The following is a 22,758-nucleotide window of genomic DNA, read 5'->3' as shown; positions in this document are numbered from 1 at the left end:
TTCAGCCCGTTTTCCCAGCTGGTGCAGATCACGCTGCAAGCTTTGACAGCCTTCCTCGCTGTCCACTACGCCCCCGATCATCCGCAAATTTGCTGATCCAGTTTACCACATTTTAAAAGAGATGTGCGGGGCACAGAGAGTGGTGTGTGCCTGGAACAGGCTGCCAGGGTTGGTGGTGGAAACATGATGGTGGCATTTAAGAGGCCGTTAGACAGACACATGAATATGCGGGGAGTGGAGGGATGTGGACTACGTACAGACAGAAGGGATTGGTTTAATTTGGCATCGTGTTTGGCACAGACATGATGGGCCAAAGGGCTTGTTCCTGTGCTGTACTGTTCTATGTTCTATTCCGTTTACGATCACCACGTCAGGAGCCAGCAGCCACTGTATGAGGCGGGAAGCAATAACCACGGTGTATTTGTAATCACCTCCCTCTGCCAGTTGGAGGTGAGTCATCAAGTTATACAGCAAGGAAACAGGCCCTTCGGTCCAACCCATCCATGCTGACCAAGTTGTGCACTTGAGCTCGTCCCGTTTGCCCACATTTGGCCCACGTCCCTCTAACCCTTTGCTCTCTGCGTGCCTGAGATCAGACCAGCCCGCCATGCGGGTCCTTGCCAAAAGCCTTGCAAATGACCGTGCCGTCCATGTCTACTTCCTTGTCAACTGAGCTGATGACGTTGGGCTGAGTTTGAGCACCCGTTTGTAGCTTGTTGCGGGCACTGATTCAGTGTAAGAACAAAACAGGAGAAGTAGGCCACTCGGCCCTTCAATCCTGCCCTACCATTCAATATGATCATGGCTGATCTATGATGGCCTCAACTCCTCTGTGCCAGTTCCCTATAATAGAACATAGAACAGTACAGCACAGAACAGGCCCTTCGGCCCATGATGTTGTGCCGACATAGCTATTCCCTCCTACCTACAGAATGCTCATATCCCTCCATTTTCCTCTCATTCATGTGCCCATCCAAGTCCCTCTTAAAAGCCCCCAATGAGTTTGCCTCCACCGCCCTATCAGGCAACGCATTCCAGGCATCCACCACTCTCTCAGTAAAAAACGTACCCCTCACGTCTGTTCTGAACCTACCCCGTCTCACCTTAAATGCATGCCCTCTGGTATTGGATCACTCAATAATGGGAAAGAGATATTGCTTGTCCACCCTATCTATGCCCCTCATAATTTTATACACTTCCAACAGATCACCCCTCAGCCTCTGCCGCTCCAGAGAAAAGAGCCCAAGTTTGCCCAGCCTCTCCTGATAGCACATGCCCTCTAATCCAGGCAGCATCCTGGTAAACTTCCTCTGCACCCTCTCTAAAGCCTTGACATCCTTCCTATAGTGAGGTGACCAGAGTTTCACACAATACTCTAAATGCAGCCTAACCAGAGTTCTATAGAGATGCATCATAACTTCTTGACTCCTGTACTCGATATCCTGATTAATAAATGCAATCATTCCATAAGCCTTCTTAACCACCCTGTGTACCTGTGTAGCCACTTTCAATGAGTCATGGACTTGCACCCCAAGGTCTCCCTGCTCTTCAACACTGTTAGTGGTCTTGCCCTTAAGAGTGTACTGCCTCTTGACGTTAGTCCTACCAAGGTGCAACACCTCACATTTATCTGAGTTAAACTCCATCTGTCATTTCTCTGCCCACATCTGTAGCTGATCTACATCATGTTGTATCTGTCGCCAGTCTTCTACATTATTCACAACTCCACCAATCTTGGTATCGTCTGCAAACTCCTCAATTCCTCAATCTTGCAAATATTTGTCTATCTCCACCTTAAATATATCTCATGATTCAGCCCCCACCACCCTCGGGATTCACCTCCCTCTGAGAGAAGAAATTTCTACCCACAGTTTTCTATCACCAGTCCGTTACGTTATAGAGTAACACAGCATGGACACTGGCCTTTTGTCCAAACTTGTCTGCGCCGACCAAGTTGTCTACCTGAGCTAGTCCCAGTGAAGCGTAGGAGAATGAGGGGTGACCTTATAGAGGTGAATAAAACCATGAGGGGCACAGATCGGGTGAATGCACTCACTCTGTTTCCCAGGGTTGGGGAATTAAGAACTGGAGGGCATAGGTTTAAGGGGAGAGATTTAATGGGAACCTGAGGGGCAACTTTTTCACCCAGAGGGTGTTCTGTATATGGAACGAGCTGCCAGAGGAAGTGGTGAGGCAGGTACATTAACAACATTTAATAGGTACTTGGACAGGTACGCGGATGGGAAAGGTTTAGAGGGATATGGGCCAAATGCGGGCAAATGGGACTGGCTTGGATGGGAATCTTGGTCAGCATGGACCAGTTGGGCTGAAGGGCCTGTTTCCATGCTGTATGACTCTATGACTTTGACTTGCCTGTGTTTGGCCCTTGTCCCTCTAAGCCTTTCCTATCCATGGACCTACCCTGGGGGAAAAGACGGTGACCGTTCACCATATCTCTGCCCCTCATGATTTTATAAAGCCATCCAGTCGCAGGGAGAAGATGAAATCTCCACACAGACAGCACCTGAGGTCAGGAGCGAACCCGTGTAGCAGAGAGACAGTGGGCTCTACTAGCTGTAGCACTTTGTACTGCCCAGTTCATCTGCAGGGAACACCAAACACAACGCTGAAAGAACTCAGCTGGTCAGGCAGCATCTGTGGAGGCAGAGGGGTGGTCGACGTTTCAGGTCGAGACCCTGCATTGGGATCTGAAACGTCAACTTGCATCTTTTGCCTCCATAGATGCTGCTCGTCCTGTTGAGTTTTTCCAGTCGTCAACTTGCATCTTTTGCCTCCATAGATGCTGTTCGTCCTGGTGAGTTTTTCCAGTGTTTTGCTTGTTGTTCCAGATTCCAGCATCGGTGGGCTCTTTTTTTCATCTACAAAGGAGCTGGCTCAAAGTTAACTGATTGACTGCATCAGGTTGCGTGGAATCCAGGGAGAGCTGGCTAAGTGGATACCTCCTAGTTGCCTTGATGATAGGAAGCAAGGGTGATGGTAGAAGGTTGTTTCTCGGACTGGAGGCCCGTGACCAGTGGTGTGCCTCAGGGGTTGGTGCTGGGCCCATTGTCAGCTATATCAATGATCTGGATAAGAATGTACAAGGCATGGTTAGTAAGTTTGCAGATGACAGTAAAATAGGTGGTTTAGTGGACAGTGAAGGTTGTCAGGATTTACAGAGGGATCTTGATCAGCTGAGTAAATGGGCCAAGGAATGGCAAATGGAGTTTAATTCAGACAAGTGCGAGGTGTTGCTTTTTGGAAAGTCAAATCCAGGTAGGACTTTCACAGTGAACAGCAGGGCCCTGGGGACTGTTGTAGAACAGAGGGACCTTGGAGTACAAGTACATGGTCCCTTGAAAGTGGAGTCACAGGTTGACAGGGTGGTGAAGAAGGCTTTTGGCACATTGGCCTTCATCAGTCAGGGTACTGAGTATAAAAGTTGGGAGGTCATGGTTTGGTGGTACAGGACGCTGGTGAGGCTGCACTTGCAGTATTGTGTTCAGTTTTGGTCACCCTGCTGTAGGAGAGATGTTACTAAACTGGAAAGAGTGCAGAATGGATTTACAAGGTTGCTGCCAGGACTTGAGGGACTGAGTTATAGGGAGAGGTTGGACAGGCTAGGGCTTTAGACTGAGAGGTGATCTTATAGAGGTGTATATCATGAGGGGCATAGGTAAGGTGAATGCGCACAGTCTTTTTCCTGGGGTTGGGGAAGCAAGAACTAGAAGGCATAGGTTTAAGGGGAGAGGGGAAAAACTTAGCAGGAATCTGAGGGGCAACTTTTTCACGCAGAGGGTGGTGGGTGTATGGAACAAGCTGCCAGAGGAAGTGGTTGAGGCAGGTAAAATAACATTTAAAAGACAGTTGGACAGGTACATGGATGGGAAAGGTTTAGAGGGATATGGGCCAAACACAGGCAAATGGGACTGGCTTGGATGGGCAACTTGGTCGGCATGGACCAGTTGGGCCGAAGGGCCTGTTTCTGTGTTGTGTGCTCTATGACTACCTGTTAGTGCTCACCACCGCCACCCGGAGGACTGATAGGGAAGGGTCACATTCCGATAAATAAATTCTTTGATTCCAGACCACGACAAGAGCAGTGTCCAGTGTAATCACCATTGCCACTAACAGGATGGGATGACATTGGACAAGATGCAGAGGAGATGTGCAGGGAACTAGCCAGGGCTGTACATCTGTGGATAGTTATTTATATCCATTCAAGGGATTTGGAATATCCTTTCCAATCTACATCGAAAGCACGGAAACAGGCCCTTTGGCCCAACTGGTCCATGCCGGCCAAGATGCCCATCTAAGCCAGTCCCATTTGCCTGCGTTTGGCCCATATCCAGGAATGCACTGCCTGAGGGGGTTGCAGAGGCAGAGACTCTCACAACATTGAAGAAGCATCTAGACATCCCACGGCTTAGGATGCTATGGACCCAATGGGATCAGTATTGACGGGTGCATCAGTCAGCATGGAGGAGATGGGCCAAAGGGCCTATTTCTTCCCTGTATGGCTCTGATGCAATCACAAGGAAGGCGCGCCAGCATCTTTACTTTCTTAGAAGGTTAAGGAGGTTCGGCTTGTCACTGAACACTAACAAACTTCTGCAGATGTACCGTTGAAAGTGTCCTGACTGGTTGCATCACAGTCTGGGACGGCAATTCAAATACGCAGGAACGTAAGAAGCTGCAGAGAGTAGTGGACTCTGCCCAATACATCACGGGCACATCCCTCCCCACCATCGGGAGTATCTACAGGAGGTGCTGCCTCAAGAAGGCAACATCCATCGTCAAAGATCCCCACCATCCAGGCCGTGCCATCTTCTCGCAGCTACCATCAGGCAGGAGGTACAGAAGCCTGAAGTCCCCACACCATGAGGTTCAGGAACAGCTACTTCCCTTCAACCATTCAGTTCTTGAACCAACCGGCACCACCCTAATCATTACAGTTTAGCAACATCATGACCACTTTGCACTACAATGAACATAGAAAGTGATCTAATTGTGTGCTTTCTTGTAAAATTTGTGTGTATTTTATGTTCAGTTTGTGTTTTTCTTGTGAATGCTGCTTATCTGATGCTCTGTGCCTGTGATGCTGCTGCAAGTAAGTTTTTCATTGCACCTGTGCACACGTGGACTTGTGCAGACAATAAACTTGACTTTGACTTTTGAAACTTTGGACAAGGAGCACTGATTGGCTGCCAGTTGTGGCCTTTTTATTGACCAATATCTCTTGATACAAGACTTGGTGAACACCATCGGATCCATTTAGAACAAGAAAGAGGAATCTGTAGGGAAGACCAGGAAGGAGGGGGGGGGAATCCTGCCCTAAAATCCCTTCAACCGGCGTGGGAGGTAGTCGGCCAGTGGGCTGATGTGGTGGGCAGATTTGGAAAGGTCCAGGCAGAGGGTCCAGTCCTGGGAGCCTGGGACCTTGTGGCCCAGCTCCGCGTTCCAACTGCAGGCTGACACCGGACGCTTGCGGGCGCCGGGGCGGGGGGGCTTGGAGGCCGTGGGGGGTCTGGGCACCCGGGTGAAGAGCTCGACCAGGCGGCTGGGGGGTGCGCGCTCCCGGGACGTGGGTCTGACCCATCCTCCGGGCTGGGGCGAGGCTAGCCCAGGACCGGTCCTCCGCGGCGACACCAACTTCTCATCCGCATGGGGGTCACCGGAGATGGTGAGAACTTTCTTCCCCTTTGGGGTCCTTGCTGGAGGAAGGCTCCGCCCTGCAACGACAAGACACTCTCACTGCTGAAGCCTCATCTGTCTGCAATGAGACCGCACAGGTCGACAGGGTGGTAAAGAAGGTGTACGGCCTTTATTAGCTGAGGCACCAAGTTCAAGAGTCAGGAAGTTATGCTGCAGCTTTATAAAACTCTGGTTAGGCTGCATCTGGAGTGTTGCATTCAGTTCTGGTCGCCCCATTACAGGAAGGATGTGGAGGCTTTGGAGAGGGTGCAGAAGAGGTTCACCAGGATGCTGCCTGGATTAGAGGGAAGGTGCTATGAAGAGAAGTTGGACAAACCTGGATTGTTTTCTCTGGAGCGTCGGAGGCTGAGGGGAGACCTGATAGAAGTTTATAAGATTATGAGAGGCATAGATAGAGTAGACAGCCAGTTTCTTTTTCACAGGATCGAACTGTCTAATGCATCTTAATGGGCATGGATTTAAGATGAGAGGGGGAAAGTTCAAAGGAGATGTTTTTTTACACAGAGAGCAGTGGATGCCTGGAATGTGCTGCCAGGGGTGGGGGTGGAGGCAGATACGATAGAGCGGTTTGAGAGGCTGTTAAACAGGCACATGACTGTGCAGAGAAGGGAGGGATATGGACCTTGTGCAGGCAAAAGGGATTAGTTTAATTAGGGGTTTAATTACTAGTTTAAATAGTTTGGCACAACATGGTGGGCCGAAGGGCCTGTTCCTGTGTCGTACTGTTCTAACCCCGCTCTCACCCTTAATGCACCGTCACTGACAGCACCTCCCAAATTCCCAACCTCTACCACTGAGAGAGCGGGAACGATGCCCTTGGAGTCACATGGCATCCTGACTCAGAAATATATCACAGCTGCAGTGCTTGAGCTGTGGGCACCCGCAGTGCTGTCGGGGAGGGAGTTCCAGGACTGTGACCCAGTGGCGGTGAAGGCACGGCGATATCTTTCTGAGTCTGGATGGTGTGTGGCTCGGAGGGCAGCTCCCAGGGGGTGGTGTTCCCCGTGCTTGTGCTGCCCTTGTCCTCCTCGCTGGGAGAGGGGGTGGGTTTGGAAAGTGCTGTATGTGGAGCCTCAGTGAGTTGCTGCAGTGGGTCTTATAGATGGTACACACTGCTGCTACTGTGTGTCAGTGGCAGAGTGAGTGAGTGGGTGTGCATGGGGTGCCTATCAAGCAGACTGCTATGTACTGTATGGTGTCGAGGTTCTTGAGTGCTGTTGAACTGCACTCAACCAGGCAAATGGAGAGTGTTCCATCCAAAATTAAGAAGGGCCTATTTCTTCCCTGTATGACTCTGATGCAAACACAAGGAAGGTTAAGGAGGTTCAGCTTGTCACCAAACACTAACAAACTTCAACAGATGTCCTGTTGAAAGTGTCCTGACTGGTTGCATCATGGTCTGGGACGGCAATTCGAACACCCAGGAACGTAAGAAGCTGCAGAGAGCAGTGGACTCTGCCCAATACATCACGGGCACATCCCTCCCCACCATCGGTGGTATCTACAGGAGGCGCTGCCTCAGGAAGGCAACATCCATCATCAAAGATCCCCACCATCCGGGCCGTGCCATCTTCTCACAGCTCCCATCGGGCAGGAGATACAGAAGCCTGAAGTCCCCACACCACCAGGTTCAGGAACAGCTACTTCCCTTCAACCATTCACTTCTTGAACCGACCATCAGTACAGTTTAGCAACACTGTGACCACTTTGCACTACAATGGACATAGAAAGTGATCTAATTGTGTTATTTCTTGTAAAATTTGTGTGTATTTTATGTTCAGTTTATGTCTTTCTTGTGAATGCTGCTTATCTGATGCTCTGTGCCTGTGATGCTGCTGCGTTTATGTCTTTCTTGTGAATGCTGCTTATCTGATGCTCTGTGCCTGTGCACACATGGACTTGTGTGTGTGACAATAAATTCGACTTTGACTGAGCCTTGTAGATGACGGACAGGCTTTGGGGACAGACTGTTTCTCTTTCCACAGATGCTGCCTGGCCTGTTGAGTTTTCTATTTCTTAAGGACAGTTAAATAAGGACAGGTAACGAGAAAAAATAAAGGCACATGTCAAAGCTGTGAAACTTGCTGTCTCTGCTCGACCAGCTCTGCTGTTCTTACGACATTTTTCCTTATGACTATAGAAAATCATTTCAGCCCATTGAGTGTCTCCAGGTCACAGAACAATCCCATTCCCCACTGATTTTCCCTGTAACCCATTTCCTCACACAACTCCCCCCGGATTCTACCCCGCACCCACACACTAGGGGACAATTTACAGTGGCCAATTAACCTACCGACCTGCACATCTTTGGGATGTGGGAGGGAACCGGAGCGCCCGGGGGAAACAGACAGTCGCTGGAAGAATGTGCAAACTCCACACAGGCAGCAATGGAGGTGTGGATCGCACCTTGGTAACCGGTAAATTGGTATATTATTGTCACATGTACCGAGGTACAGTGAAAAGCTTTGTGTTGCATGCCATCCATACAGATCATTTCATCACATCAGTGCATTGATGTAGTACAAGGGAAAACAATAACAGAATGCAGAATAAAGTGTTACAGTTACAGAGAAAGTGCAGTGCAGGCAGACAATAAGGTGCAAGGTCATAACGAGGTAGATTGGGAGGTCAAGAGTCCATCTTATTGTACTAGGGGACTGTTTAATAGTTTTATAACAGCGGGATAGAAGCTGTCCTTGAGCCTGGCGGTACGTGTTTTCAGGCTTTTGTGATCTTCTGCCCGATGGGAGGGGGAGAAGAGAGAATGTCCGGGGTGGGAGGGGTCTTTGATTATGTCGGCTGCTTTACCGAGCCGCACCATTGTATCCCGCCAGGTCACCCATATGTAATATTACCTCAGTTTCTCTTTCCCTACAGACACTGCCCGATCTGCTGGATGTTTCCAGCATTCTCTGTTTGGTTCCCGGTTTCATCGACAGCTCTGACCCACCCTTCACAGCTTTTACATCTCCCGCCGTTTGCTCCCTTTATCTCTAAATCAGTTCAGTTCAGTTGTGTTCAGTTCAAATGTGTTCAGTCCTGGTCACTTCATTATAGAAAGGATGTGGATGCTCTAGAGAGGGTGCAGAGGAGATTTACCAGGATGCTGCCTGGATTGGAGAGCATGTCTTATGAGGATAGGTTGAGCGAGCTTGGGCTTTTCTCTTTGGAGAGGAGGAGGATGAGAGGTGACTTGAAAGAGGTGTACAAGATGATAAGAGGCATAGATCGAGTGGACAGTCAGAGACTTTTTCCCAGGGTGAAAATGGCTAACACAAGGGGGCATAATTTTAAGGTGATTGGAGGAAGGTATAAGGGGGATGTCAGGGGTAAGTTACTTACACAGAGAGTGGTGGGTGCGTGGAACGCACTGCTGGCAGAGGTTGTGGGGCAGATACATTAGGGACATTTAAGAGACTCTTAGATAGACACATGAATGATAGAGAAATGGAGGGCTATGTGGGAGGGAAGGGTTAGATAGATCTTAGAGCAAGATAAAATATCGGCACAACATTGTGGGCCGAAGGGCCTGTACTGTGCTGTAATGTTTTATGTATAAATCAAAGCAGTTCGACTGTGTCCTCCACCACATTCACTGCCACGACGTCCTCTTATTAGATAGAGGTCTTTGACCTGAAATATGGACTGGTTCCCTTCCCACAATCGCTGCCTGACCTGCTGAGTGTTTTGTTTTTATTTCAGATTTCTGAAGGTTTTGATTTTTCAATGACAATCAAAGTGTCTATTCTGTTTGTAAACTTGCATTGAAGACTTCTCTTTGGCTGCACAGTGAGAATAATTGATTTAATGCGGGGAGCTGGGACAGACTAAACCCAAACACCTTTGGTACATTAGCAACACACAGTGCTGGGGGAACTCAGTAGGTCAGGCAGCATCTGTGGGAAGTGGATAGTTGACGTTTTGGGTCGAGACCCTTCATCTAGACTGAAAGATAGAAGGCAGATGGCCAGTATAAAGACGTGGGGAGCAAGAGCTGGCAGGTGATAGGTGGATCCGGGTGACGGGGGGGGGGGTTGTCCCTTTGACAGTCACCAATGTTTATCGATACACCATAGAAAGCATCCTATCTGGATGTATCACGGCTTGGTATGGCACATCATGGACACCATCCTCCTCTCCTTGGACTTTACCTCTCGCTTTCTTGGTGTAGCAGCCAGCATAATCAAAGACCCCACCCACCCGGGACATTCTCTCTCCTCTTCCATCGGGTAGAAGATACAGGAGCCTGAGGGCACGTCCCACCAGACTTAAGGACAGCTTCTACCCCACTGTGATAAGACTATCGAACGGTTCCCTTATACGATGAGATGGACTCTGACCTCACGATCTACCTTGTTGTGACCTTGCACCTTATTGCACTGCACTTTCTCTGTAGCTGTGACACTTTACTCTGTACCATTATTATTTTTACCTGTACTACATCAATGCACTCTGTACTAACTCAATGTAACTGCACTGTGTAATGAATTGACCTGTTTGATCGGTTTGCAAGACAAGTCTTTCACTGGACCTCGGTACAAGTGACAATAATAAACCAATACCAATACCAATAGGCAGATGTGAGAGGGTTGATCTACATGATGGATAATTTACAGTTGCCAGTTGATCCACCAACCCGCACGTCTTTGGGATGTGGGAGGAAACTGGAGCACCCTGAGGATTCCCACGCAGTGTCAGTGAGAACATGCAAACTCCGCACAGACAGCGCCGGAGGTTGGGATCGAACCCGGGTCCCTGAAACTGTGGCCCTACCCGCTGGGCCACTGTGCTGCCCCGTTTGGAGGAGTCCTGAGCCGGTGTACAGCGGGCAGTGAGGAAGGAGAGGCCCTGCCATGCTCACCTTTGGCGGCCGTCTCTTTCTCCTGTTTCTTGGGCGGAGACTCAGCCACGAAGAGCTGGACCTTCTGGAAGAGGAGGGATGCAGCCGGGAGCATCCAGGGGTGGACGAGGATCTCACTGAGCGCGAGGCGGGCTGAGGGTGTCCACTGGAGCATCTTGTTGATGAGGTCTTGGCAGGCTTGGAGAGGGAGGGAACAGGTCAGGCACCGGCAGCGGGTTGACAGCGTGACATCAAGTGCAGCACTAAATCTGAAGGATGATGGACCTTGGGGTCCAAGTCCATACCTCCCCGAAAGTGCGTCCACGCTTGTAGATAGAGCGGCAAGGAAGGCATACGGCATACTTGCCTTCATCAGTCGGGGTGCTGAGTGTAAGCGTCAGGAAGTCACGTTGCAGCTGTATCAAACTTTGGTTAGGCTGCACTTGGAGTATTGGGTGCAGTTCTGGTTGCCCCATTACAGGAAGGATGTGGAGGCTTTGGAGAGGGTGCAAAAGATGTTTACCAGGATGCTGCCTGGATTAGGAAGTATTAGCTATGAGGAGAGGTTGGACAAACTTGGTTTGTTTTCTCTGGAGCGGCAGAAGCTGAGGGGAGACCTGATGGAGGTTTATAAAATTATGAAAGGCAGAGATAGGGTAGACAGAATCATTTTCCCAGGGCAGAAATGGCAAATACTAGAGGACATGCATTTAAGATGAAAGGGGGAAAGTTTAAAGGAGATGTGCGGGGCATGTTTTTTATACAAAGGGAGCAGTGGGTGCCAGGAACAGGCTGCCACAGGTGGTGGTGGAAGCCGATATGATGGTGGCGTTTAAGTGGCGCTTAGACAGATACATTGATGTGCAGGGAGTGGAGGGATGTGGATTGTGTGCAGGCAGATGCGACTTAATTTGATTTGGTTTCATGTTCGGCAGAGAGTTGCGTGCTGAAGGGCCTGTTCCTGTGCTGTTCTGTTCTAGGTTTTTAATCCATCAATGCAAAGATTAACGAGAGTCTGGCTATAGAAGGATGTCACTAAGCCTGAAAAGGTGCAATAAGATTCATGAGGATGTTGCCAGGACTGGAGGGCCTGAGTTATAAGGAGAGACTGGACAGGCTGGGACTGTTTTCTCTGGAGTGTAGGAGGCTGAGGGGTGACCTTAGAGAGGTTTATAAAATCATGATGGGCGCAGAACATAAGAAATAGGAGCAGGAGTCGGCCATCTGGCCCGTCGAGCCTGCTCCACCATTCGATAAGATCATGGCTGATCTGGCCGTGTGAGTCCGCCTACCTGCCTTTCCCCACAACCCTTCATTCCCCCACTATGCAAACATCTATCTAACAGTGTCTTAAATATATTTAATGAGGTAGCCTCCACTGCTTGCCTGGGCAGGGAATTCCACAGGTGGAGAAAAGGCGGATGGTCTATTACCCAGGGTAGGGGAGTCTAAGGTGAGGTGGCATTAGGTGTGAGGTGAGAGGGGAAAGATTCAAAGGGAATCTAAAGGACAATATTTCCACACAGAGGGTGGTGGGTGTGTGGAACGAGCTGCCAGAGGAAGTGTAGTGGTGGTACAATTACAACGTTTATAAGACACGTGGATACGTACATGGATGGGAAAGGTTTAGAGGGATATGGGCCAAACCTGGGCAAATGGGACTGGCTTAGATGGGAATCTTGGTCAGTATGCACCAGTTGGGCTGAAGGGCCTGTTACTCTATGACTCAGGAAGGAATTTGCCTTTCTGCCCCTGTGATTCCTTTATACTCGCCCCTCCCCGACACTCCCCCCTCTTGGGGCTGGTGTGAGGGGTGCAAGGTTCTAGACTGGAAGCTCGAGACATTACCATGTGCAGGGCGGGTTTCAGGCCTGGCTCCTCTCTCCCTCTCTCCGAGTTTCCCAGGATGACGGAGCGGGCAGACTTTGGTTCCGGGACCCGTCTCCGGACTGCCGGCAATCGAGAGCCTTGCACCTCACACAGCTGCATCTCCCCCATCCCCACCCTCAGCCCATTCCCATCTCAGCCAAGACCGTGATGTCCGTGTGAAATTCAGCACCCGTGGAGTCACACAGGCCCTGCAGCCCAACTCGTCCATGCCGACCAAGATGTCTATCTGAGGTAGTCCCATTTGCCCATATCAGCTACAAAAGAGTTCCAGGACTATGGCCCAGCGACGGTGAAGAGACGGCGATACGTTTCCAAGTCAGGATGCAGAGTGGCTTGGAAAGCAACTTCCAGTTGATGGCGACTCCAGTGCTTTTTCTGCCCTTGCCTTCCTAGCTGGTCGAGGTGGTGAGCTTGGAAGGTGCTGTCTAAGGAGTGTACATTCTGCATTCTTATCTACCCTGGGTAACCTTTGCCTCCGCGCCACCCCCCCCCCCCCCACAACCTCTCCACCCTTTTCAATCTACCTCTGCCTTAAAAATAGTCAAAGTCTCTGGACCCACTGCCCTCCGAGGAAGAGAGTTCCAAAGACACGTGTCAGGCCGCACTTGGAGTGTCGTGTGCAGTTCTGCGCGCCCCATTACAGGAGGGATGTGGGGGCTCTGGAGAGGGTGCAGAAGAGCTTCACCAGGATGCTGCCTGGATTAGAGGGTGTGTACCAATAAGGAGAGGTCGGACAAACTTGGGTTGTTTTCTCTGGAGTGTCGGAGGCTGAGCGGAAGACCTGATAAAATTTTGAGAGGCATAGATAGGGTAGACAGTGTCTTTTTCCCAGGGTAGGGGTGTCAAAAACAAGAGGGCATAGGTTTAAGGTGAGAGGAAGGAGTTGTAAAGGGGAGCTGAGGTGTAAGTTTTTTTTTACACAGAGAGTGGTTGGAACACGCTGCCGGGGGAGGTGGTGGGATTGGATACAGTCACTGTGTTTTAGGGGCAAGGACAGCTTCTATCCCGCTGTTATAAGACCCCTGAATGGACGTCTTGTATGCTGAAGATAGGAGATAAGATTTCTTTATTAGTCACGTGTACATCGAAACACACAGTGAAATGCATCTTTTGCGTAGAGTGTTCTGGGGCAGCCCGCAAGTGTCGCCACGCTTCCGGCGCCAACATAGCATGCCCACAACTTCCTAACCCGTACGCCTTTATCTTAAACCGGAGCACCCGGAGGAAACCCAAGCAGACACGGGGAGAACGTACAAACTCCTTACAGACAGCGGCTGGGAATTGAACCCGGGTCGCTGGGGCTGTAATGGCGTTACACTAACCGCTACACTACTGTGCCTGCCCAGATGAACACTTGATCTCCCAATCTACCTTGTTGTGACTTTGCACCTTATTGTCTGCCTGCACTGCACTTTCTCTGTAACTGTAACACTTTATTCTGCATTCTGTATTGCTTTTTACTACCTCCATGTACTTATGTATGGGATGATCTGTCTGGATGGCACACAAGCAAAGTTTTTCACTGTATCTTGTAATAAACCAATTGCTAAATAGAAGGATACGGTCCTAGTGCGGACCAATGGGATTAAAGTCGATGTGGCAAAGGTCGGCATGGACAGGATGGGCTGAAGGGCCTGTTTCTGTGCTGTACCACACTTAGAGTACTGTGTCCAGTTCTGGTCGCCTCATTATAGGAAGGATGTGGAAGCATTGGAAAGGGTGCAGAGGAGATTTACCAGGATGCTGCCTGGTTTAGAGAGTATGCATTATGAGGAGAGACTAAGGGAGCTAGGGCTTTACTGATTGGAGAGGAGAAGGATGAGAGGAGACGTGATAGAGGTGTACAAAATATTAAGAGGAATAGATAGAGTGGACAGCCAGCACCTCTTTCCCAGGGCACCAATGCTCAAATACAAGAGGGCATGGCTTTGAAGTAATGGGTGGGAAGTTCAAGGGAGATATCAGAGGAAGGTTTTTTACCCAGAGAGTGGTTGGGGCATGGAATGCGCTGCCTGGGGTGGTGGTGGAGGCAGGTACATTGGTCAAGTTCAAGAGATTACTAGATAAGCATATGGAGGAATTTAAAATAGAGGGATATGTGGGAGGAAGGGGTTAGATAGTCTTAGGCGAGGTTTAAAGGTCGGCACAACATTGTGGGCTGAAGGGCCTGTATTGCGCTGTACTGTTCTATGTTCTACCACTCTGTAAACTTTGGTGCCCAGTTCTCCAATACAATAACCAGCCAGTTCCCTGCACACTGGTCTTTCGTGAATGGGACTTGGACACCCACTGAACAATGAAGATGTTGCTTTCTAACCCCTCCAGGAGCGACGGGAGTGGCCTCTTTAGGAACGACCTACCTGGTGAAAGGCGGTCGTGGTACAGCACGCCACTTTTTATCTCCTCCAACAGTTTGCAGGGTTGAAATTCGTTGAAGGGAAGTTTGCCTGTCACCATGGCGTAGAGAATGATACCCCTGTGGGGACGGGAAGTGACAGGTTAACAAACACTGCAGACGCAGGGCAACAAGGAGTGGAAGTTCAGCCGAGGTCACTGAGTTAAAGAGAGGCCATTCATCCCATTGACTGCTGGGAATCCATACAGATGCATCATGGCCTGGTACGGCAACTGCTCTGCCCGGGACCGCAAGAAACTGCAGAGAGCTGTAGACACAGCCCAGCACATCACGGACACCAGCCTCCCCTCCATGGACTCTGTCCACACTTTCTGCTGCCTCGGTAAAGCAGCCGGCATAATCAAAGACCCCACCCACCCCGGACATTCTCTCTTCTCCCCCTGCCCCACCATCGGGCAGAAGATACAAAAGTCTGAAAGCACGTACCGCCAGGCTCAAGGTCAGCTTCTATCCTGCTGTTATCAGACTCTTGAACGGACTTCTCATACGCTAAAAGATGGACTCTTGACCTCACAATCTACCTCGTCATGGCCCTTGCACCTTATTGTCTGCCTGCACTGCACTTTCTCTGTAACCGTGACACTTTATTCTGCACTGTTTTCCTTCTGTATGACCTCTATGTACTTATGTACGGAATGATTTGTCTGGATGGCACGCAGACAAAAGCTTCTCACTGTATCTCAGTACATGTGACAATCATAAACCCCTGCTCTGTCCCCATAGAGTCATACAGCACAGAAACTGGCCCTTCAGCCCATCGAGTCCATGCTACACTAATCCATGCTACTTTACATCAAGCAGCCATTTACACCAATCCTACCCTAATCTTATTTTGTTCTCCCTACATTCCCATCAACTTCTCCCCGGATTCTCCCCCTCACCCAAGCACTGGCGGACAACTTACAGCGGCCAATTAACCCAACGACCCGCACGTCTTTGGGACGCAGGAGGGAACCGAAGCGCCCGGGGGAAACCCACGCGGTCACAGGGAGAACGTGCAAACTCCGCACAGACAGTGCCGGAGGTCGGGATTGAACCCGGGTCTCTGGCGCTGTGAAGCAGCGGCTTTACCCGCTGCGCCACTGTGTCGCTCACAAGCGCTGGGCCGCTCCTCGCAGGAAACTCTGATTGACTCCGTGATGCAGGTGGTGAGATGCAAGTCAGCACTGTCTCCTCACAAAGAGCACAGGACAGTACAGCACAGGAACAGGCCCTCCGGCCCATGATGTTGTGCTGAATTAATTGTTAATGATCCCTAATTAAACTATTCCCTTCTGCCTACACCTGGTTCATATCCCTCCATTCTCTGCACATCCATGTGCCTGACGAATAGTCTCTTAAAAGCCTCTTTCATATCTGCCTCCACCCCCACCCCTGGCAACACATTCCAGGCACCCACCACTCTCTGTGTAAAAACTTGCCCCACATATCTCCTTTGAACTTACCCCCTTTCCACGTTAAATGCATGCCCTCTGGTGTTAGACATTTCGACCTTGGGGAAAAGACTCTATCCATGCCTCTCATAACCTTATAAACCTCTATCAGGTCTCCTCACAGTCTCCGCCGCTCCAGAGAGAACAACCCAAGTTTGTCCAACCTCTCCTTATAGTTCATACCCTGTAATCCAGGCAGCATCCTGGTGAACCTCTTCTGCACCCTCTCCAAAGCCCCCACATCCTTCCTGTAATGGGGCGACCAGAATTGAATGCAATGCTCCAGATGCGGCCTAGAGTCTTATAAAGCTGCAGCTTAACTTCCCGACTCTTGAACCCAACTCTGTCCTCTAAGTCTTACATCTGCGCTCGCTGCTCCTTGAAGTGACTCCAAAAGCGAACAGAAAGATCCCAAACGGACAGTCAGCAGGAACTTCCCAGTGGGACAGGGGAGGTGTGCAGAACCCAGGAAGGTTGAGGTGCAAGGGACGGAGGTGGAGGAGAGGAGAGGAGCGGGGATGAGACCCCATCAGCGAGGGTCGGGTGGTCTTACATGCTCCAGATGTCGGCGTGGTCGCCGCGGTATCTCAGGCCTTGGAGTATCTCTGGGGCCATGTAGGGAATGGAGCCACAGAAGGTGCTCATCAAACTGTTCTTGCTGCACTTGCTGGCCAGGCCGAAGTCTGAGGGAGAGGAGGCGGTCAATGGTGTGAGCAGAACCCAGGCTCGAGTCATAGGGTCGCACGGCGTGGGACAAGGCCCTTCGGCCCAACCTGTCCGTGCCGACCAAGATGTATACTCAAGCTGATCCCATTTCCCAGCACTTGGCCCCTATCCCTCTAAACTCCTGTCATCCATATACCTGTCCACATACTTCTTAAACGTATCTACTGAACCTGCCTCACCCGCCTGGTGAACCTGCCTCTCTCTCTCCCTCTCCCCTCCCTCCCCACTCTCTCTCTTGCTCCCTCTCTCCTCCCTCTCTCTGTCCCTCTCCCTCGCTCCCCTCACTTATCTCCACCTCCTTCAGGCAGTTCTGTGCTGATTAACCAGCTCCCCCCCACCCCAGCCAGCACCACCCCCGCCACGTGTCGTTCAGTTGCCCCTAGCCCCTGCCCTACCACAGAGCTCCTCTCTCCGCCCCTCCCTCCTCGCTGCAACTTGTGGTCGGTGCCCTGAAACGTGAACCTTGTTCGTCTCTCAGCAGGAGCCGCCTGACCTTCTGTTCTTATTCCGGACCTGGTGGTGTGATTGGAGGGGAGTTTGTCAGGGCCTCCCTCCCCTCCCCGGTACCTGACCCAGAGGACAACCTCACACCACCACACTGTCTCCTGATGACACGGTGGCACCTGCTGCGTCCGTGGTCTCTCACCTGTCAGCTTCACGCATCCCTTCTCGTCGAGCAGGACGTTTTCACACTTCAGGTCTCTGGGTGAAAGAGTTTTCACACAGGTTACATTAAGTCCTTCAACATACGGATCAGTGACGGGGGGAGAGCCGGTAACAGCAGCACATAGACCACGTGGAACGCAGTCCGTGTGGAACGCAGTCCGTGTGGAACACAGTCCGTGTTGAATGCAGTCTGTGTGGAACGCAAACACAGATTGTGTGGAACGCAGACCGTGTGGAATGCGGTCCATGTAAAATGCAAACACAGACCATGTGGAATGTGGGTACAGAATGTGTGACTGTAATGGGACGGGATGTATGTGCTGGTCTGTACTGGGACACTGAGGGTGCAAGCGGGTCTGTACTGGGATGGGAGGGTTTGTGCTGGTCTGTACTGGAATGGGAGAGTTTGTGCTGGGCTGTGCAGGGATGGGGAGGGCATGTGCTGGTCTCTACTGGGATGGAAGGGTTTGTGCTGGTCTGTACCGGGATGGGAGGGTGTGTGCTGGTCTGTACTGGGATGGGAGGGTTTTGTGCTGGTCTGTACAGGGATGGGGAGGGTTTGTGCTGGTCTGTACTGGGATGGGAGGGTGTGTGCTGGTCTGTACTGGGATGGGAGGGTTTGTGCTGGTCTGTACTGGGATGGAAGGGTTTGTGCTGGTCTGTACTGGGATGGGAGGGTGTGCGGGCTCTGGGGAACGGTGTGTGGTGAGTGGGGTCCCGTGGGATGGGTTCCTCTGTGGGCTCTGCTGGGACGTGCTGGTACCTGTGCGCAATGTGCTTGGTGTGGCAGTGGTACACGGCCCCCACCAGCTGCTGGAACATCTGCTGGGCCTCGGCCTCGCGCAGCCCCACAGCCTGGGAGCGATCGGCCGTTCGGTTGATGTGCTCCAGCAGGTCCCCCCTGGACGCCAGCTCCAGCACCAGGTACAGGCGGCTCGGGGAACGGAAGCTCTCGTACAGCTGGATCTGTGGGAGCGGACGGACCGTCAGTGGGTCAGGATCACCCCCACCCCCCTCATCCCCACTGCTGACTTCCCAGGGAGAGTGGCCTCAGTCCCCCCCATCCCACCCACGGGCACAGCAGGGTCTGGCACAGGAAGATTCCCCGTGTACGTGTGGGATCTCCATCTGGGACAGGGGTACAGTGAGAGGAAGAGGGGAGAGGGAGAGGGGAAGGGGAGAGGGAGAGAGAGGGAAAGCGAGGGGGGACAGAGGGAGAGAGGAGGGAGAGGGAGGGAGGGGAGAGGGAGAGGGGAGGGCACAGGGAAGGGAGGGGAGAGGGAGGGGAGAGGGGAGAGGAAGGGGAGGGGGAGGGAGAGGAGAGGAAGGGAGGGGGGGAGAGGGAGAGGGGAGGGAGGAGGGGAGAGGGAGAGGGGAGAGGGGGAGGGGAGAGAGGGAAGAGGAGGGGAAGGCAGAGAGGGGGAAGGGAGAGGGGAGGGGGAGATGGGGAGGGGAGAAGGAGAGGGGAGGGGAGAGGGGAGAGGGAGGGGGCTGGAGGACTGTCCCATGGCTGGTTCACACTGACAACGCTGAAGGATCAGAGGCACTAGGCGGTCCCTCCTGAGCCCAGCGGAGTGAAGCCTCTGGACCTCACTGGACCCCAGGCCTGGCTCAGTGACCACCCCCGGCTGTCACTGTGCCCTGGGGTTGGTGGGGGGAGTGAAGGGCAGGCAGGTGCAGACAGGCCGGGTTTCTTACCACGTTAGGGTGCTTGTACGTTATCTGTAGAGCATTGATCTCCCGGGAAAGGCATCGGCGAGACTGCTGCTGTAGAGTTTGGGAGATCGGGATGATCTTGATAGCGACCTAATGGTACAATATGGGCAGGTTAGACGGGGAAAGCCCCAATGCAGAGAACACAAGGCGTCGAGTTGTACAGCACGGAAACAGGCCCTTCGGCCCAACTGGTCCATGCCAACCAAGATTCCCATCCAAGCCAGTCCCACTTGCCTGCATTTGGCCCACATCCCTCTAAACCTATCAATGTACCTGTCCAAGTGTCCAATGAGGTGGACTCTGACCTCACGATCTACCTTGTTGTGACCTTGCACCCTATTGCACTGCACTTTCTCTGTAGCTGTGACACTTTACTCTGTACTGTTATTGTTTTTACCTGTACTACATCAATGCACTCTGTACTAACCCAATGTAACTGCACTGTGTAATGAATTGACCCGTACGATCGGTTTGTAAGACAAGTTTTTCACTGTACCTCGGTACAAGTGACAATAATAAACCAATAGCAAGACCAAGTGTCTTTTAAATGTTGTTAATGTACCTGCCTCAACCACTTCCTCTGGTAGCTCGTTCCATATACTGACCACCCGCTGGGTGAAAAAGTTGCCCCTCGGGTCCCTATTAAATCTCTCCCCTCTCACCTTAAACCTGTGCCTTCTAGTTCTTGATTCCCCAGCCCTGGAAAAAAGTCTGTGTGCATTCACCCTGTCAGTGCCCCTCATGGTTTTATACACCTCTATAAGAGGTGTCTCAGTCTTCTACACTCTCAGGAATAAACTCCTAGTCTGTCCAACTTCTCCCTATAACTCAGCCCCTCAAGTCCTGGTAACGTTCCCTGGTTCCCAAGGCTTCATGTCTTTCTCCACAGTAAAGACAGAGGAGAAATATTCATTAAGGACCTCGTCCATCTCCTGCAGCTCCACCCAGGGATGTGTCCTTTGGTCTTCAAGGGGGATTACTCTCTGTCTAATTGGCAGTGGCACAGAGGGTAGGGCCTTAGCCTCACAGCTCCAGAGACCCGGGTTCGAACCCGACCTCTGGCGCTGTCTGTGTGGAGTTTGCACGTTCTCCCTGTGACCGCTTGGGTTTCCCCCAAGGGCTCCAGGTTCCTCCCACATCCCACCGACGTGCGGGGTCGGTGGGTTAATTGGCCGCTGTAAATTACCCCTCGTGTGGGGGTGAGGGGTAGAATCTGGGGGTAAGTGATGAGAAATGGTGATTGGTTTATTACGTGTACCAAGGTACAGTGAAAAGCTTTAGTCTGCGTGCCATCCAGACAGATCATTCCATATGTAACTACATCGAGGTAGCACAAGGGAAAGAGAATGCAGAATAAACGTCGACTGCTTATTTCCCTCCACGGATGCTGCCTGACCCGCTGAGATCCTCCAGCATCTTGTGTGTGTTGCTGCAGAATAAACTGTCACAGTTACAGAGAAAGTGCAGTGCAGGCAGACAATAAGGTGCAAGGGCCACGACGAGGTAGATTGGGGAGGTCAAGTGTTCTTCTTTAAGTTAGAAGAGGTCCGTTCAAGAGTCTGATAACAGTGGGACAGGAGCTGTCCCTGAGCCCGGCGGGTCGTAAGCATGGGCAGAAGAGGGAACAGGGAAAATTAACGGGGGAATGGCCTTGGTCTGTGAGCTGGCAGAGACAGATGGGTTGAATGGTCTGTGACCCCGACCTGTGCGCCACTTACAGTGCCAGACCGCACTCCCCCTCCCACCATTACAACACCCCCTCCTCCTCCCCTACGCTCCCCCTGCCCCCATCATCACCCCTCCCCCATCACCGCCCCCTCCCCCATCGCCACCCCCTCCCCCCACACTCCCCCTCCCCCACACCCCCAACGCCACCCCCCCCCCCCACCCTCCCCCCACACCCCCCATCGCCACCCCCTCACCCCACACCCCCTCCCCCATTGCCACCCCCCCCCCCCACACTCCCCTCCCCATCGCCACCCCCTCCCCCACACTCCCCTTCCCATTGCCCACCCCCCTCCCCCCACTCCCCCTCTCCCCCATCGCCACCCCCCTCCCCCCACACTGCTCCCCAATCGCCACCCTCTCCCCCCACACTCCCCATCGCCACCCTCCCCCCACAATCCCCCTCCCCCACACCCCCCATCGCCACCCCCCTCCCCCCATTGCCACCCCTCTCCCCACACCCCCCTCCCCCATCGCCACCCCCTCCCCCCACACCCCCCCCTACCATTGCGAACCCCCCCAACACCCCCCTCCCCCATCGCCACCCCCTGTAGAGACGGACAGTGACAACACTGACCCCATCTGGTCGGATGGACACCGCTGTCAATCAAGCTCTGGCTCCGCCCACCTATCAGCGCACACAGTTGACCAACGACCTTCGTAAAACACCTTTGTACCTGGCCCTGGCGATCGGCTTGTGGTGAGTTACCTTGGCTGGCTCCACCCAGCCCTCCAGCAGTATAAAGAGTGCCGCATGCTTGTTGTCTGCCTCTTTGTTCGTCTCCGAGGGACGTGGAGGTGAGCTGTGCACTGCTTATAGAAGTTAGTTCAGGATTCCTGGGACTATAGAGCCAGTGCTGCACTGATTCAAGGAGGGCGGCGCGTTATATTGTTTCTGCCTTGATCTGTTTGTACCCAGTTGTTGTGTGTGTGTGTGTGTGTGTGTGTGTGTGTGTGTGTGTGTGTGTGTGTGTGTGTGGTGTGTGTGTGTGTGTGTGTGTATTGCCCCCCGTTATCCTGTCCCGTGTTTGTCTTTGTGAATAAATCATTTTTAAACTCCAAAGACTGTGTCCAGAGTCCTTGCCCTTTAAGACCTCAAAGAACCTTTCCTACAACACACCGGTCCCCACAATCGCAACCCCCCCCCCCCCCCAACACACCTCACCCTCTTGTCCCTCTGGTTTTCCAGCCCACACGCCAGTCGGCCGTTGCAGCTGACCTTCTGCGGGGTGGGGGTGCCAGGTCACCCCTGGAGAGGAGCCCAACCCGATCCTCTTCTGGGTCAGCAGGTAGCCCCGCTCCCGGCACTCGCTCACCTCGTCCATCCCTGCCACCGCCAGTCTCCCCCATGGCGAGGCGCGGAGGTGAAGGCGCAGTGGGAGGGAGCGCAGCTTGCTCAGTTGGCGGCTGCCCTCGGCTGCTCGCTCTGGACGGCGGATTTCAAACGTCGCTCTGGCCCTGACGTGTCTTCTCCCCATTGAAGGCTCACTCGGAGACTCTTGCTGCCCTTCGTCGGACAGCGCGAACTGTTTCCCCGAGTCTCCTTTCCAAATTCTCATCCCTTCTGAGAGAAAACGAGAAGGTTCTGGAATGTGCGTGTCTCGTTGTTCTCTTTTTGCCGAGGGAACAGT

The 22,758-nt window shown here is 52.2% G+C and overlaps 1 protein-coding gene across 1 annotated transcript; it reads right to left on the bottom strand.

The window, feature by feature from the left end:
* Positions 1-5,334: 5,334 nt before the first annotated feature.
* LOC127570476 (testis-specific serine/threonine-protein kinase 5-like) lies at positions 5,335-22,686 on the bottom strand. Its single transcript, XM_052016097.1, has 8 exons — positions 22,288-22,686; positions 19,385-19,492; positions 18,450-18,652; positions 17,667-17,722; positions 16,848-16,977; positions 14,806-14,921; positions 10,577-10,753; positions 5,335-5,732 (listed from the first exon to the last, which is right to left on the bottom strand). The coding sequence occupies exons 1-8, from the start codon at positions 22,684-22,686 to the stop codon at positions 5,335-5,337; spliced, it is 1,587 nt and encodes a 528-aa protein (XP_051872057.1).
* Between the last annotated feature and the right edge of the window lie 72 nt (positions 22,687-22,758).

This window comes from Pristis pectinata, chromosome 5, assembly GCF_009764475.1.
Source record: "Pristis pectinata isolate sPriPec2 chromosome 5, sPriPec2.1.pri, whole genome shotgun sequence".
NCBI classification, from domain to species: Eukaryota; Metazoa; Chordata; class Chondrichthyes; order Rhinopristiformes; family Pristidae; genus Pristis; species Pristis pectinata.
The sequence above is the reverse complement of the archived record's forward strand: the minus strand, read 5'-3'. Positions and strand labels throughout refer to the sequence as shown.